Here is a 15,231-nt window from a genome sequence, read left to right as displayed (position 1 = left end):
ACCCGTAGCAAAACCGAAATTCTGAGGTTGGAGGAGAGCGCGAGGACGCGGCACGAGCTGCGTCCAATGGCGTGCGACATCCTGCTAAAAAAAGGCGTGATGAGGAGGAGAAAAAACGTCCGTTGAAAAGAGCGAGGTGGGGGGGAAAGCACGTCAAACTCTCCTCTCTAGCTAGACGGCTCGGGCGATCAGAGCTTCTGCTGGTACATTTCATTTAGCTCAGCCGGAGAAGAAGAACATCATTTTAGACCAGCCGAGAAAAGCGAATGCGATTTCAACCGACTCTTGCACAGTGAGCGGACCAGACAGCAGATCTCTCGTCTCCTTTCTCTTTAGCAGGCTGATAAGGAAACCCAGATGGTGAGTTTCCCCGCTTTGATTCAGCAACAGCAGCCAGTGAGTGAACCCAGCGACCCCCTCGTCGTCTATTGTGGTGATGCAGTACGCTAGCTTGGGAGCTATCAAGAGCTAACTGTGGGGTACTGGGCTGAAACTTAATGGTGGTGCAGTGATCCATCAAATAACGTTAAGATGGTTTAACGTTAACTTACCTATTGTACAGATGTAACGTTATTTATGTGAGCGTTTAGACTGGAAACAGAAGATGAATACTAATCAGACCTTGTTGTGTAGTGGGGGTCTCTAGGTCCGAGCCTCTGAGGGTCTAAAGCTGTCATGTGTTTTCCTGGAGATGCGTGTATGAATTAAAACCGAAAACGCATAGCAAAGCCATGTTTTGACACCTGGTTTTTGTCGACCCATTTTAGTTCACGGAAAGGTGGTTCTTCCGTACTGAAGCAGTCAAAAACGTACAGGGTTTGTTTGATTTTGTAACCAATTTATTTGCTTGAATACATAAAATTACGTAGCTCAGCCTCTCCATGTTTAATGCATCCTTTCTCCTGTCTGTCCACATTTATTAATTTGGCAGACACGTTTATACAAAGTGGTTTGCAACGCATTCATGCTTCACATTTTGCCTTGTCTCATTGTGTGACATTTGAACGCTGTAAATTGAACGTTGACATTCAATACTCATCCCACGTTGACCATAAACTGTTTTTCTTCTTTCATAGCCCAACGAGCTTTCTTTTTATTATTCCATCATTGGAACATGGGAAAAAGCAACTAGGAGTAAGCACAGGTTTAATGTGGAAATTTATGTAAATGTTTAGACATGCACACACACACACCAGTGAATAGTGAATTTAAGCATGTTGTCACGACAACATATTTGTTTAACTTCTAAACTTGTGAGAGAAAACACAAAATGCTCATTTGTGAGAGAAAATATAGATTCTTCAACTTCCATTTTGCAAAACACGGCCCACTTCAATTCTGCATACTCCAAAGTAACAAACAGTGATACAAAGAGTGAAATGCCCCAGTTTTATACTATATACTGAATCAAATTGGATGAATTAGACTAGACATATTAATGAATAATTATTATCTAGCTAACTCTTTTATAATGATTTATTTTTAGCCTTTAAACTCACACCAATAAAACTTAAATGTGTGTATCTTTAGACTTTTAAAGCTTCCTTTCCTATTTTGCGCTGTTCTGTGCGGTCATTACAGTGATAGTGGCACTTTGTTTCGGTGATGGCATTGTCTGATCAAACATATGTACATTCTCAGTTAAATTGGCTCCATTGGGTATTCAGCAACATAAGGAAAATGGTTTTAGCTAATGATGTGCTTGAGAGATTGCGAATGCTCAAGCAAATGGTACCATACGCACATGTAACCGCTTTCAGAGTCCAATTTATTCCAGAACCATGTGTTGCTTTTTAATGATGTCTTCTTTCATTAGAGGTGTCAATCTCTGTTGTACGCAGAAGTTAAGAGCAGATGGCAGAAGCACTCAGGGTTTTCAGATGAAACTAAGCCCCAAAGATTGTGTACACACAGATTATTCATGTGGAGATGAGATGACAGCCTGCGGCATCAACTGTCCAGTTGTCAGAAACGAACGTGCTGGAGGCATGTCATTCCAGGTGTCTCAACCGAAGTTAAAAGGTTTTTGTGTGAGACTTCCCAAGATAACATCAATATCTGAATCTCTTTCTAAGTTCTCATTCATAGGAATATCAGATAAAAATGGAATCATGAGCATCTAGGTATGTTTGTTCATTCAAGTCTGTTCAAGTCTACTCTCAAATGCAGTGTTTTCTCTATTACAGAAAACACTGCATCAGATGTACCTACTCGAGCTGAACGTCTCACACTGAGGTTCTAGTCCATGGACTACTCTTAGTCTCTTGACTATTCTTAGAGCTCGATTCTAATGAAATTATGCCAACAAGGACTCTGGGACAGCCTCTGCAGAGTGATAATGGAAACCCTTTTTTCCTTTGCAAAAAATGTGTCCTTATATGGAGAAAGAGAAGAAATTAGGCTTGCTCCATAGGCTTAAATAGAACTTTCCACTGAGTGCTGTAGCTGTAGCTGTAGCGCCGCAATTGATGCATTTGTTATCTGTAGTGTCCCAGCGGTATATGTCTTTGACTTTAGCATTTTCGTAAGCTCAATATTAGTATATGCATGTATTTGTGGTACAATGCACTTTTTATCACATTAATGCAGGTGTTTATGAGAATCAAGTGTCACTATGTGTGTTTGGTCTGTTGACCCCTTGCATGCATTGGGTTAACCCAAATTTAAACATTCCTAGCCATTTAGGATTGGACACTTTTAATCTATATATAGGGCTTTTTTGAAGCAGTTTTTATTTTATTTGCTTTTCCCTGGAAAAAAAATTAGTGTGTAATGGCAAAAGAGAATAGGTTCGCCATTTCTACATTTTTGTCAAATTCCATGGACAGCAACAATGTCTCTTGTTGGAATTTCTGTCGGTATGTTTTATTATTTCTGAATTGCAAAATGCACTCCCTTTCTTGTGATAAGATCATGGTATGGTAGATGCTGACTGCTGTGTTTTGTGAAGTACCACAAAGTGCCTAGATCAAGTTTCGTACTCGTTACTGCCAGGACACATCCCTTTTTTGAAGCTTTTCAAACACGTTCAGACAGTTTAAGATCCACTGGTTTTCTTCTCATTTTGATGTATAAACACAAAGCGTTTTGCGACGTGTTGCAAACATACCTGAGCCTATGGAAAATGGGATGGTTCTTTGGAAAACATCATTATTTTTGCAGTTGTGTTCATGGCGCCACTTCAGCTTTAACAGGTGAAATCTTACACCATGCACTTTCTCTTGGTCAAAGGTGTACTCTGGAGTCAAATGAAACCTTAGACTGTTCCTCTTCTACCCTTCCCACATGCATTCGCTTTAAACGTTCAGTACAGGCATTTTTTTTTCTGCCTCAACACATTTAAAGTTTCACATCCGTGTGCAGACTCCAGTCACAGTGTCAGCTTCTGTCAGTGGCTCAACACATTGGTGAAGACTTTCACATTCTTCTTTAGAAGTCTTTGAGCCAAAGCATTTTCTCATGTACAACTACTTTCACACAATCTCTCCCTCTTCTATTCCGACCCAGAGTTTTTCTGCTCAGTAAGAATTCAGTCAGCTCTGGTTTATAAAAATGAGCACCATAATGGTTCGAGAAGCAGTTAAAGTCCAGGAAATAGTTCTAACGATGATACAAAACACAACTTGAGGTAGAAATTTGAATAAGCCAAACTCAAGGCTTAATTTAAAACATAACCAGTCATGCATCTAGATGCAAGAGTAAGTGGCGACCAAAGGTATTTGTCCTTTCTGTTACTGTATCTCATTTGAGTTGTCGCTGTAGGCTGAAAGTTAGCAATGGATTGCAATGGAGAAAGGCACAAAATTACTGAAACTTTCAGAAAATGACTTGCTGATTGGAACCAGTGGAAAAAGACTAACCCTAATGTGTCATTTGGTAAATTAATGTATCTGTTTTGGTGCCAAAAGGCTTATTTTGTTTTTCTAGTTACATGGATATCAAACATAACTTGACTTTTGCGAAAATGGGCCCTCTAGCATCTTTCAGTACATTGAATCTCATTTATGGAGCCCAGCCAAACTCCCTCAGGGCTGCTGCATGAAACTCATATCTGTGTTGCCAGGAATTTTGACAATAGAGTTTTGTCTTCTAAATCTGACTCATTGCTCTTGTTCTTTAAGAATTATTAGCTTGGCAGAATGTGACCAATGGGGCGTCACATCAGCCAAACCATTCACAGTGTGGCCTTGTTTGTACTTAGTACTACCTGGCTCAGATGAGCACAAGTGGTCGCCCAAAACAGATTGCTATTTACACCTATTATTAACTGTAGTCTAACATGCATGTCACTGCATGTTGATCAGGCATACCACAGATATTCTGTTGGAATTTGCAGGTGCACTACAAATGTAATGTGCTCTGTGCATTCCAGGTTGCATCTGAAAGTTTGAATGATCACATGATGTATTAGACACAAGGTGAACAGGGCTTGGATGATGGTGACCACAAGATGATTGTTGCCTCCTCAGTCCATTGAACTCCTGCTTATTCCCCTGGTTGTCTGGACCCATGGGGAGCAGCTGATGGGATTTAGTCCAGCTAATGAGATTAAAATAGTGTCTGCAGTCTAGTACCAGAGAGGAAGAGTAATGGAGAGTGAATGTTGAGTGTACACAGTGTGTGGCTGTGGGAGAGAGTAAAATACTGACCTTTGGCAATGGTAGGGCATCACAAATCATACTGGTGTGTCAGTGTTTGAGGGGGAGCAAGGGGTTCAAATATGTACACACACTGCCCTGGGTCATAGTAACTATGGCCTGCGGCCCATCTTGTTGGCTGGCTGTAATTAAAATTTGGTTTGGTATTTAACTTGTTCTGTCTTGTGCACAGCACACTCTCTGCAATTTGTTTTGCTCAGAACATTCAAGTCTGAAACTAACAAGGGTTTTCTGTCATTGTCTCTGATCAGAAAAGTTTTGATGTCATCCTTCAGAATTAAATAATTTATTTATCTTTGATGGCCAATTATCTCATTTATTAGTAGTAGTAGTAAAATTGTAAAATTATTATCTTTAATATTAAACAATTAAAAGTCACATTTAAAATTTTTAATTATGTGGGGTTTTTTTAAACGTTGCACTGGTCAAATATCTTTTATTTAAAAAAATATATATATATACGGTATATATATATATATATATATATATATATATATATATATATATATATATATGAATATATATATATATACACACACACACACGGCTACTTTTTAACTTTTCTTTGAAAATTAGAACCTTATAATTTTCACTTCATAAAAAAAACATCATTGAAAAAGTTTTTTGTAGTCTGAGCAGTGTTCTAAAAAAATATTTAGAACACTGTGACATTGTTAGATTTCACACTATAATAATCCCTTTATACCTAATGCCCTGATTGCATTTATTTTCTTGGAATTTACACTCAAGGTACTGAAGGTAGTGTTTTTGAAACAAGGCTGAACTTTAGAGAGAACATGATGTTTTTTCTTTTTTGTGTCATTGTGAGCTGGTAATGTGAACTGTATGATCTTAAGGGTCTAATGACTGTGACTGCTTATGACATTCATGCAGCACTAAGGCTAGACTCAGGTCAGCTGATGGCTGATTTTTGAGGGTCTCTAAGGAGGGTGGATTGGACCACATCAACGTAAAGTGCTTCTGAGCAGAGCACAGCACAGGAAGAAGATGTGTTATCACTCCTTCCTGTCATCGTGCAGACGGTTGGGCAACAGTGCTGTGTGAGTGGGGTGAGAAAGCGTGTTTTCTCCATCATATGTACAAATAAGGCAAAAAGGGACAGATGGCACCGGCTGAGGTAGTGCCCTGCTCCACTGGTGGTTTGTGTGCTTCTCTTGTGTGCAAGTATTAACACTCAAACATCTCTAATCCCGTTTTTTCCACCATTTAAACTGTGACTGATCGGACCATTTAGTTTTGCGTTTCTGCTAACCAAAGGACAGAAAATCCCTAAAACTTTTTTAGGTTCCCTTTGTGTACTTGTTTAGTCTCTTTAACGCACTCAATGCTACTGCTCTATTTATTTTCCATCTTGACTTCTTTTAAATGTAAATGGTGTTTTTGATTTTTGTGTGCATATAGCATGAATATTTAAATAACTGTGGCAATGGCTTTGAAACAAACATGTTACACAAACACTCTGAAACAGGAAGTGGGTTGAGGGTTGTCTTGCGCTCAGGGTGTGTTGTGACTTTTCAGATAAAGTGTAATCATGTTGGCTTCTCGTTTTACATTTGCAGATGCATAGTAATCGTTATTTCTTTATTGACCAGGGGATGACCACATTATACAGAGTGCACAAAAAAAAATCCTCTCTCATAAAACAGCTGGTCTATGCACTTCTTTGGCAATCTTAATGGGCGTAATATATTGACAAACTTCACTATTTGATTATATATTTAATTGATTAATTTGGATGCATATCAGGTAGTATGGCAAAGTGTGTTAAAAGGGAATTTTTTTTTTACTACAGCCATTACTATAATATGAAGTCAATATAATATGATATAACTTTCTAATTACATAATTATACTTCTACTCCAGAAGATTTTGAAATAAACATAATTTGACGGATATATTTAGACATTGAAATATTGAAGAACAGTAAAAATATATAATATAGCGCACCTCTCTGAGTTCACTTTTCTAGCTGACTAACGTTTATGGCCACTGAATGGCTTTTCAGAGGTAAATGTAGGCCTAATATTACGTGACATTTGTTTACCGGGGTGGGACAAAATCTGTCTTATTTTTAAAGTAAAAGCTGGCATGGTCTTTTTTAGCTTGTCGCATTCAGTTGTTTTAGCTGTTCAAAAACACCTTTATTGTGCTCGATTGTTGCGCAGAATGCGCACTTGCATTTAAATTAATTTTCGTAATCACAAACGCACTGGTTTTAGCGCAAAATAGTTTTACCATTTACTGCACTTTGTAATTCTAGTTATTTACCTGTAGCGGCTAGTGTACCAGAAGTCTCACACATTCACAGGAAATGGCTTACTTCTGCATTGAAATTGATGTGGATAATGATTGTAAATGAGGAAATGATTAATGAAAAGATCAAATGATTGAAGTGCATTTGTTGGCGTATGATACTGTTGACGTTCTTGTCTGATTCTGTTTTTAAGGAAATATTATCATGTTGTTGAGGATGCCGAGTGGTTGAAATCTCATTTCAGGGCTTTGTGTGTGAGCGAAATCCCTCTCGATAATGGCTATAATTTGTGAAAAGTGGTGTTATTGAATGTCTAATGTGATATAATGGTCATAACTCATACGTGCACTGCTGAGCTGAGCAAATGAACTCTCTGTGAGCTATACCAGCAGATCTGTGTGCGATTCAAGCTCTAGGTTTATTCGAAAGAGACAAGTATAGATGCTGTAGTGGAGGTGGAGGACTGCTCTTGGCTTTCTGACAGACCTGAGCTGTTGCATAAACCTGTCAGTTCAGCATTTTATCAAGCAGAAGATTCTTAGACCGCATTGGTTTAACTTTTTACAGATTCTCTGTTGGTCTTTTGTTACTGCTTCAATGTCGTACTCGTGCAGGTGTCGCGCAAAGCCTGACCCTATCATTAGCATTGTTTTCTGAAATCTATTATAAACGCTTGGTTCTTAAATACCCATTCTCCTGTGTGCGTGATTTGGTGGCCTGTACAGATTGGCAGCTGTTTTGATTTTAAGCACACTGCAGAGTTGACTGTGGGACATGGGCTTGTGTTATGTAATGTCATATATTATAGCTTTAGACTGGCTGAAACTGAAAGCTTGTGTGTGTGCACACGCACAGGGTCTTTATTTCACGGGGCGATGGAGTTAGAAACGCTCACCAGGCTTAGTCTTCGTTGATCCCTCTTCATGCATTTGTGTGTGTGTGGGTACACCGACAAAAGGTGCTTGTAAAAGCATGCGACCAGATGGAGGGATAATAGAGGGACTGGACATTTTTGGAGTTATGTCAGGTTAGAAGGACAGCGGTGATGGTGGATGGATGGATGATTTGCAGGATTATACTGTGTGGTATTCACACTGAAATAGTGTTGCCATGGGTAACTTGTCTTAGGAACACATGCTTATTTTTTTTTCTTCTTTCCAGGACAACAGGAACACGTCTGATGACAAGCCCGTTCAGCGTTCTAAGGTACGATTCTTTGATCACATCCTTGTTTGTTCTCCATCTGTTTGTAGATTTTATATTATGCAATGAATCTCTCTCTATCTCTCCCGGTCTGTCTGTATAAGCCATGCACTATATCTCAAGTCTATATTCTGAAGTCATGTGATGAAATTTTGATCTGTTCCTTGCAAATTCATTGAGTGAACTATTGTTTTAAATGACTGAAAACAAATGGCAGTGGCTTTGCTTCCTTCTAGTCTTTCAGTTTCAAGACACAGAAGGAGACCTGTGCATCATGTGAGAAGACGGTGTACCCGATGGAAAGATTGGTGGCCAACAACCTCATCTTCCACGCCACATGCTTCTGCTGCAAGCACTGCAACACCAAACTCAGGTTAGACACTTCCTCATCAGCACAGACTAAGAAAAACAGCAAACCGGAGCAGTTCAACGTGTTGTAAACTGAAAGTGTTCTCTTATGCTCACCAATGCTGCATTTATTTAATAAAAAATGCAGTAAAAACTGTATTTTTGTGAAATATTATTGCAATTGAAATAGCTGTTTTCTATTTGAATATATTTTAAAATGTAATTTATTCCTGTGAATGTCAATGTCCCATGATCCTTCAAATATCATTCTAATATGAAGATTTGCTGCTTAAGAGACATGTCTTTATTATAATTATGTTGAAAGATGTTTTTGCTGCTTAATATTTTTGTGGGAACTGCTACATTTTAGATTCTTTGATGAATAGAAACTTCAAAAGAACAGCATTTATTTGAAATGGACGTCTTTTGTAAGAATGCTAACATCCTTGCTAAATAAGTGTTAAATTCTGACTGACCTCATTTTTGTATGTATGTATGCGTGCATTTATATGCATGTAATCTCTTGGTTTCTCTGCTCTGTAGTCTGGGAACCTATGCAGCACTGCAGGGGGAGTTTTACTGCAAACCACACTTCCAGCAGCTCTTTAAGAGTAAAGGGAACTACGACGAGGGCTTCGGACGCAAGCAGCATAAGGAGCTCTGGGCCTCCAAGGATGCAGAGAGCATCACCAAGTCGGCATAATCCTCAGTGATTTCCAAAACTCACCTCTCCTCCACTGGCCAATGATGATGACCCTTTATTTACTCTGCCCACATCTTTGACACAATAAATACACAATGCATACACACTTAGACAGGCTCTTCATGATGTAACAACACAATCACAGATATTTCACCATGTCACAAATCCCCCCTCGCTCAATTTTAATTTAGTTTTCATTTTAATTTAGCTTTAGCAAATGTTATTTTTGTGTCCATTTCTTTTTGTCTAGTGTTGTGGAGTTAAGTTAGTTAGTTGATTGTGACCAAAATGTTTGTATCCCTATAGGTGGGATGATTTACTTGTTAGCATCATTACAATCCTGTGTGGCAGTACTAGTATTGTTGGTTTTCTGTCGTAAGAATTGTCAAGATTATTTCGATTATACACTCAGGTAATGATTCTGGGGTGTTGCATCAAAATTATTCACCAATCTTTTATGTTCATAGTCGACTTAAGTGCTTTTTTTTTAATGATTGATATTTGTCCCTCTAGTTACAGCAATCTGTACTGTTTTCAGACTATATGGCCTAACAATGGTCCTTACAATGGGAAAACTGTCTTTTTTTCTTCTTGCTTTGTTGGCGCAGGATATTTGATGTGTGAATCTACAGGGTACACTGTACTGTAAATAACTCAATTGAGTTTACATCCCCCTCATTCCTTTTCTTTATCCTACCTTTTCTAAATGTTATCTTTTGACATTAAGAATTAGTAAGACTTTACAGATCCTGTAAGACTGGCCTCTGCGAACTCATCAAATAATATCATTATTATTATTCTTAAGCATGGATATCCTTATCAAATGTAATTATACACATTATGAAAGTATTTGAGATTTATATTCCCTTTGCTTAAGATTGAACATTTTCAGTTAATTTAATACATTGAGATCTAGACATTGAGATCTTTGCACAGTCTTATGTCGCCTCTCTTTTTTGGCGGCCTCTAGTGTTCTGGATGCTTAAATGTTAGTTGTTCTTTTAGAAACTCAATGCTGTTTAGTGGTATCTATGCTCATCATATCAACCATAGATAAGCCGCTTATATCATATTAGTGTTTTTTTGCAGACTGCACTTTTCCCCCCCCACTTTTTTTCACTTTTTTTTTATTGTTGCTCAGTGATTTCTTGCAGAGGCATTTGTACATAAGTACCACTAAGCAGAGTGAATGTACTGTGATGCACTGTACTGTACTTATGCCTTGCTGCATGGGACCAAGCTTGTATGACAAATTAAGATATTCACAGGGAACTAGGTCTCAGAGGAAATTACATTTATGATGCTTCGCACCATTGCCTCCCCCTCTCCCACCACTTCCTGTCATCACATAGTTGTTGGCTTTTTCCTGTAGGGTTCTCTGTGACGTGGTTTGGTAGGACTTTGAGTACATGCGTAAACGTGTGGCTCCTAAGTATTGCTCAGGAATATAGATGGGTCACAATGATCCAACAGGTCACCCTTAGTGTTCATTGTTAAAAGCTGTTGTTCAACTAAATAAATCATTTTTACACTCGAAATTGTTACACAGTTGGGGTTTGAGCAGGAATGGGAGTGATCTACATCTAAATGAAGACTTCCATCCCAGGTTTTATACGCACATGTCAGCGTTAAACTGCAACTTTGCATCTTGTGAATTGTCACTGTGGCCATAAGCTGTGACCTCTCCTGTGGTTCATGTATTTGTGTACAAATATCATTGATGCCGTCATGTAGTTTCTTTTAATGAACGAAATGCCTCTTGTGTTTTAATACTTTTGCTTTTATAGTGTAACAAACAGTAAAGCTATTCGTATGTCTGTATATGTTAAATGCCATAAGGAAGTGGTCTTTAGATAGATTTGCCCTTAGTTTTAGTCCATGATAGTGGCTTGTTGTGTTTGCAAGTGTCTTGTCTGCCTTCCAGTGCAATGGCCTTTTGTCTGTACATTTGACATGCTCCGTTTAGACTTGCTAAGCCATTGAAAATCATCCAAATATTTTCAACAACTTGAATGCCACAAAAGTCCCTGTGTATTTATATATTTAAGGTTACTGTGAAATTTAAATGCATTGCGAGGTTTAGAGGAATTATTGAAAGCTCTGGGCATGAACGGAAATAATATTTTCATATTGAGCCTTATCATTTCAGTTTGTTTCAAATCCTTCATTAATAACACATTTTCTTTTCAGCTTCCTTTTTTAGTTTATTTCCCCCAAATCTTCAGCTTTTTAAAAATGTCATAATCAATTTTCTCACTCTTAACTAAATGTTACACCAAATGTAAATGATTTGGACTTCTTTACTGTCATTTTCCTTTCTGTCCAAATGTGATTTTATTTTTGGAACAAACTTTCCACAGGCACAGATCACTGTGTTTACCCCAATTGTTAGTTATGATTGCACACAGTGCGCCATGGTACAAATGACACAATATCCTGCAAACACTCACTGTCTTTTATAAACTACAGAACAAACAGGAAAAGGTACACTCTTCTTTGCTCTTTTCTGATGGATTTGTGGTTATTGAAATGTGTGAGTGTGTCTTTGTAAATGTATTGATAGTTAAGGTTGCAAAAGATTATTTTTTAAATGCATGCATTGAGTGAGAGGAGATAAATGTACGCAAAGTGTATTACTCTATATCTAAAACTTGATCAGTGGAACAAGGTGGCCTTAAAGTAGAAGGAGGTCTTGGCTCTTTACTTTTTTCTTTTGTCCCCATCAGGTTTATTTTCATCTTGGTACTTTTATCATCCCTGCAGTTCAACTGCTACAACAATGTTTAATAAAATGTGATTCTTCTTTCTTTCATTTCCCACAAACTTGTCTTGTCCTTTTTCCTCCTCCTTTTTATTTCTCATTTTTGTACACGCTTTTGTACACATAAACAAATAATAGATATGCCGGTGTTGATCAACCCTTAGTTTGGTTGTTGTTTTATTATAGTAAAGCTCACATGCATGACCTGAGATTTTATTTATATTTATAAAAAAATCAACATTTTTATATGCATCTTTATTCATAAAAGTGTGATTGTGTTTAATACTTCTAAAACTAAATCTTAAAAAGTTACTTTTTATATAAATATAAAAAAAAACTTTTAAAATATAAAGAGAGTAAAACAAATAACAGCATGTATAACATACAGCAGAGGGAAATAAAGATGAGATGACTAATTACCTTTATTCACACAATTATCAGCATCTTCATTTGAAATGTCAATTTAAAATATCGTTAATATTGTAAATAAATCCTGGTCCCAGACTCCCAGATACAAATCACAGTAAGGAATTTTTGCTGAAAATCAAACGTCATAAATGTGTGCGCGGCAGTGACGCTGTGCGTGTGTGCTTTACGTCACCAAACAAGAACTAAAGAGGAACAGCAGCGCGCCCCCGAGCGTACACTAAAGTCCGTGTGCTTGAACACAGTTGTCATCTTGAACGTGTTACGGAAATTACAAACGTTATACAATGCATTTTTCCACTGACGACGAGTAAAAAAACGTGAAAGCCATTTTATCCGTGCACGGGCATTAACATGACGAACTTTTGGCTGGGTTTAAAGGAAGCGAGCTTATGTGTTCCGGTGACGAACTGCTTTTTCGCTGTCAGGAAACTCACTGCGTTAAAGATTCATTCTAGCATCTGCTGTTTATCATCCTCAACATCACGAGAATGCTTGGACTAATGTCGCCTAAAAATCTCATCTCACGCTTAATATCACCAAAAGCGCTTGAACGGCCCTCGGGGAGCGTATTTCTCGCACTTTCGCGGAGTTTTAACTTTCGCTGAGTTTTAACCGTGATCAACGGAAAAGGGAATTTGTTCTCGAAGTTCAAGTAGCCGCTGACTGTAATGCGCACGCTCTTTTGTCCAGATCTTCGACAGTGGTTTTCCTGTGCAGTTATCCTCATACGTTTTTCTCTTTTCCTTCGGTAAAGTGGATACATCAATTCTGCTTTCACTGTCACATGCCTTCATTCATAATCATTTGTCGCATAATAATGCTGAGATTGTCCAATCATCGAGCTGAGGGCTCATTTTCTGGTTTATTTGGCTTTACAAAGTTGTTACGCGCAGGATTAACGAACATTTACGGACTGTTACCGATTCGCCTTTCACTAGAAAAGTGAAAACTGTACGTTCGTGCAAGTGAGCTGGCCAGACACATCAACGGAGGGGAAAAATTTGCAAACCTAGCAGGAAAAGAAGCCAGCAGAATTACGGAAATCCTTTCTTTTCCTCCAGTCTGCTAATACAAATGGATTTTATGTACGCAACTCGCTTATTTCTGCATCATTAGTTTTGTTACGAGACATTCTTGCTTTAGATTTTGGACGTGACGCTTATTATTTAGGTTTATTTTTTTACTCTCCATGCAGTAACTTAGTTATGCCTTCTTCACAAAGCTATACAGATATGTCGCTTCATGAAGCGTCCATGCTTTATTCGTAGTCACTAAACTGCTACTTCCTCTCAGCATAAACTGGAGATTACGTTTTTTTTGTGTGTGTGTATTAAAGAGGTCTCTTCTCTTGACTGGTCTGAGGAATAAGTTTTATGGATGAAATGGGAGACCCTCAGGGGTCCGCGCGGCTGAAAGCGCGTTAGCAATGGCAGCGGCCTGGAAATTTGTGGACAGTCATATTACATTAACTGTAGCTATTACGTTTGTCATCGCGATTTACATCGAGTTTCCGAAGACAGGACAGAAAGTGACTGAGTGAAGAGTCCCTCTTCAACTGCGTCCAATTCACCCCAAGCTCAGGTGAGTGTTTTAACTTGGGGCTCATCAATACTCCTGCTATTAATGCAGTGTACAACTTAGGTGCATGTTTTGATATTGCATTTTTGGTGGATGACAGACTTGACTAATGAAACTGACATGCCCATGTTTTTTTTTTTTTTTTACCCTCTTGTCATTCATAAAATATGCACACAATGCGTGACGAACAGCAGGTGTAAACTGATTCACTAGTGCTGGAAATCTTGTAGAAAAACGAATATTATGTGTACCATGCTTATATGGATGTCTTCATGCGCATATGTTTGATTTGAAATGGGAAAATATGATATTGCATTAAAATGGAATTAGAAATTATGTTTTGATGTTTGGTAATAAGTCATAACTCGGTTTCCATAAGTTTTCTATTTGAACCTGCCTATATGTTCTGGTATTAACTTGACCATATGCATGACATGCAAGTACTCATGCAAACAAAGGAATGCTCAAATTGTTGGTATTTTATTGTAGGGAAAGAGTGCTCAAGGTCAGTGTTTCCCAACCTTTTTTTGTCTTATTGACCCCACAGCAACATCAGTAAGGTTTAATGACAGGGTCATTGACACAACCAGAAATTGTTCATTTTGCTTTAAATTATACTGTATATTATTGCAATTGTTATATTATTTAGCTCTGGCAATATTATTGAAGCCATGTCAAACAAAAAAGTAACCGATATGGAAAACACTTACTAAGCACATTTATTTAAATTCATATCACTAAGGCGCTGTTCACACTTGTCAGTTTTTGGGATTGACAACCACATTTAGCTACTTACAGGTGTGAGTCTCAAAATACCGTACCCTGTTTACACAGTAATTTACAATAGCGTCTCGGATACTGTCTGCAGTGTTAGTTAGTTCCATTATCAGTCAAGCAATAGAGAAAGGATGTAAAAGTCACGTGGCTCGCTTACTGCGTGTGCAGGTTTGCCATATAATTATATCTATAAACAATACAAAGAGCTGTGCATGCACAAGTAATTTTCAGGTGAACAAGGACGATATGCCGATTTCCTGTGCGTCATTGAAAATGAAGTAGAGACCTGCGTTTGTCAAAGTGGCCCTACCAGCCCAATTTGAGCGGCCCACCGGGAATTCTCCAGATCCTCCTGATGGCCACTGGGCCTGACTGTCTATTACCTGCAATGGGAGTCAAGCCCCTATAATCTAACCAGTAACAATAGCGACCGTGACCAAAGTAATATCAAAGATGACGACATCCATAAAACTAAAAATCTTACTTTTAACACAAGAGT

The 15,231-nt window shown here is 38.1% G+C and overlaps 2 protein-coding genes across 3 annotated transcripts in view; both read left to right on the top strand.

Annotated features, from left to right (window-relative positions):
• On the top strand, nt 1-11,999 carry limd2 (LIM domain containing 2). Its single transcript, XM_079609633.1, has 4 exons — nt 1-360; nt 8,095-8,139; nt 8,373-8,509; nt 9,028-11,999. The coding sequence occupies exons 1-4, from the start codon at nt 358-360 to the stop codon at nt 9,185-9,187; spliced, it is 345 nt and encodes a 114-aa protein (XP_079465759.1). The 5' UTR covers nt 1-357; the 3' UTR covers nt 9,188-11,999.
• Nucleotides 12,000-12,571: 572 nt separating this feature from the next.
• The window catches only part of map3k3 (mitogen-activated protein kinase kinase kinase 3), a 28,571-nt gene continuing 25,911 nt past the window's right edge, over nt 12,572-15,231 (top strand). Inside the window, exon 1 of one of the 2 annotated variants that reach the window (XM_079637717.1) lies at nt 12,572-13,958. The gene's annotated coding sequence lies outside the window, so the exon portion shown is untranslated. The remainder of the gene's footprint in view (nt 13,959-15,231) is intronic. The other variant, XM_079637718.1, reaches the window with a different exon arrangement.

The sequence above is a fragment of the Phoxinus phoxinus genome (genome assembly GCF_949152265.1).
Source record: "Phoxinus phoxinus genome assembly, chromosome: 1".
NCBI lineage: Eukaryota > Metazoa > Chordata > Actinopteri > Cypriniformes > Leuciscidae > Phoxinus > Phoxinus phoxinus.
The sequence above is the reverse complement of the archived record's forward strand: the minus strand, read 5'-3'. Positions and strand labels throughout refer to the sequence as shown.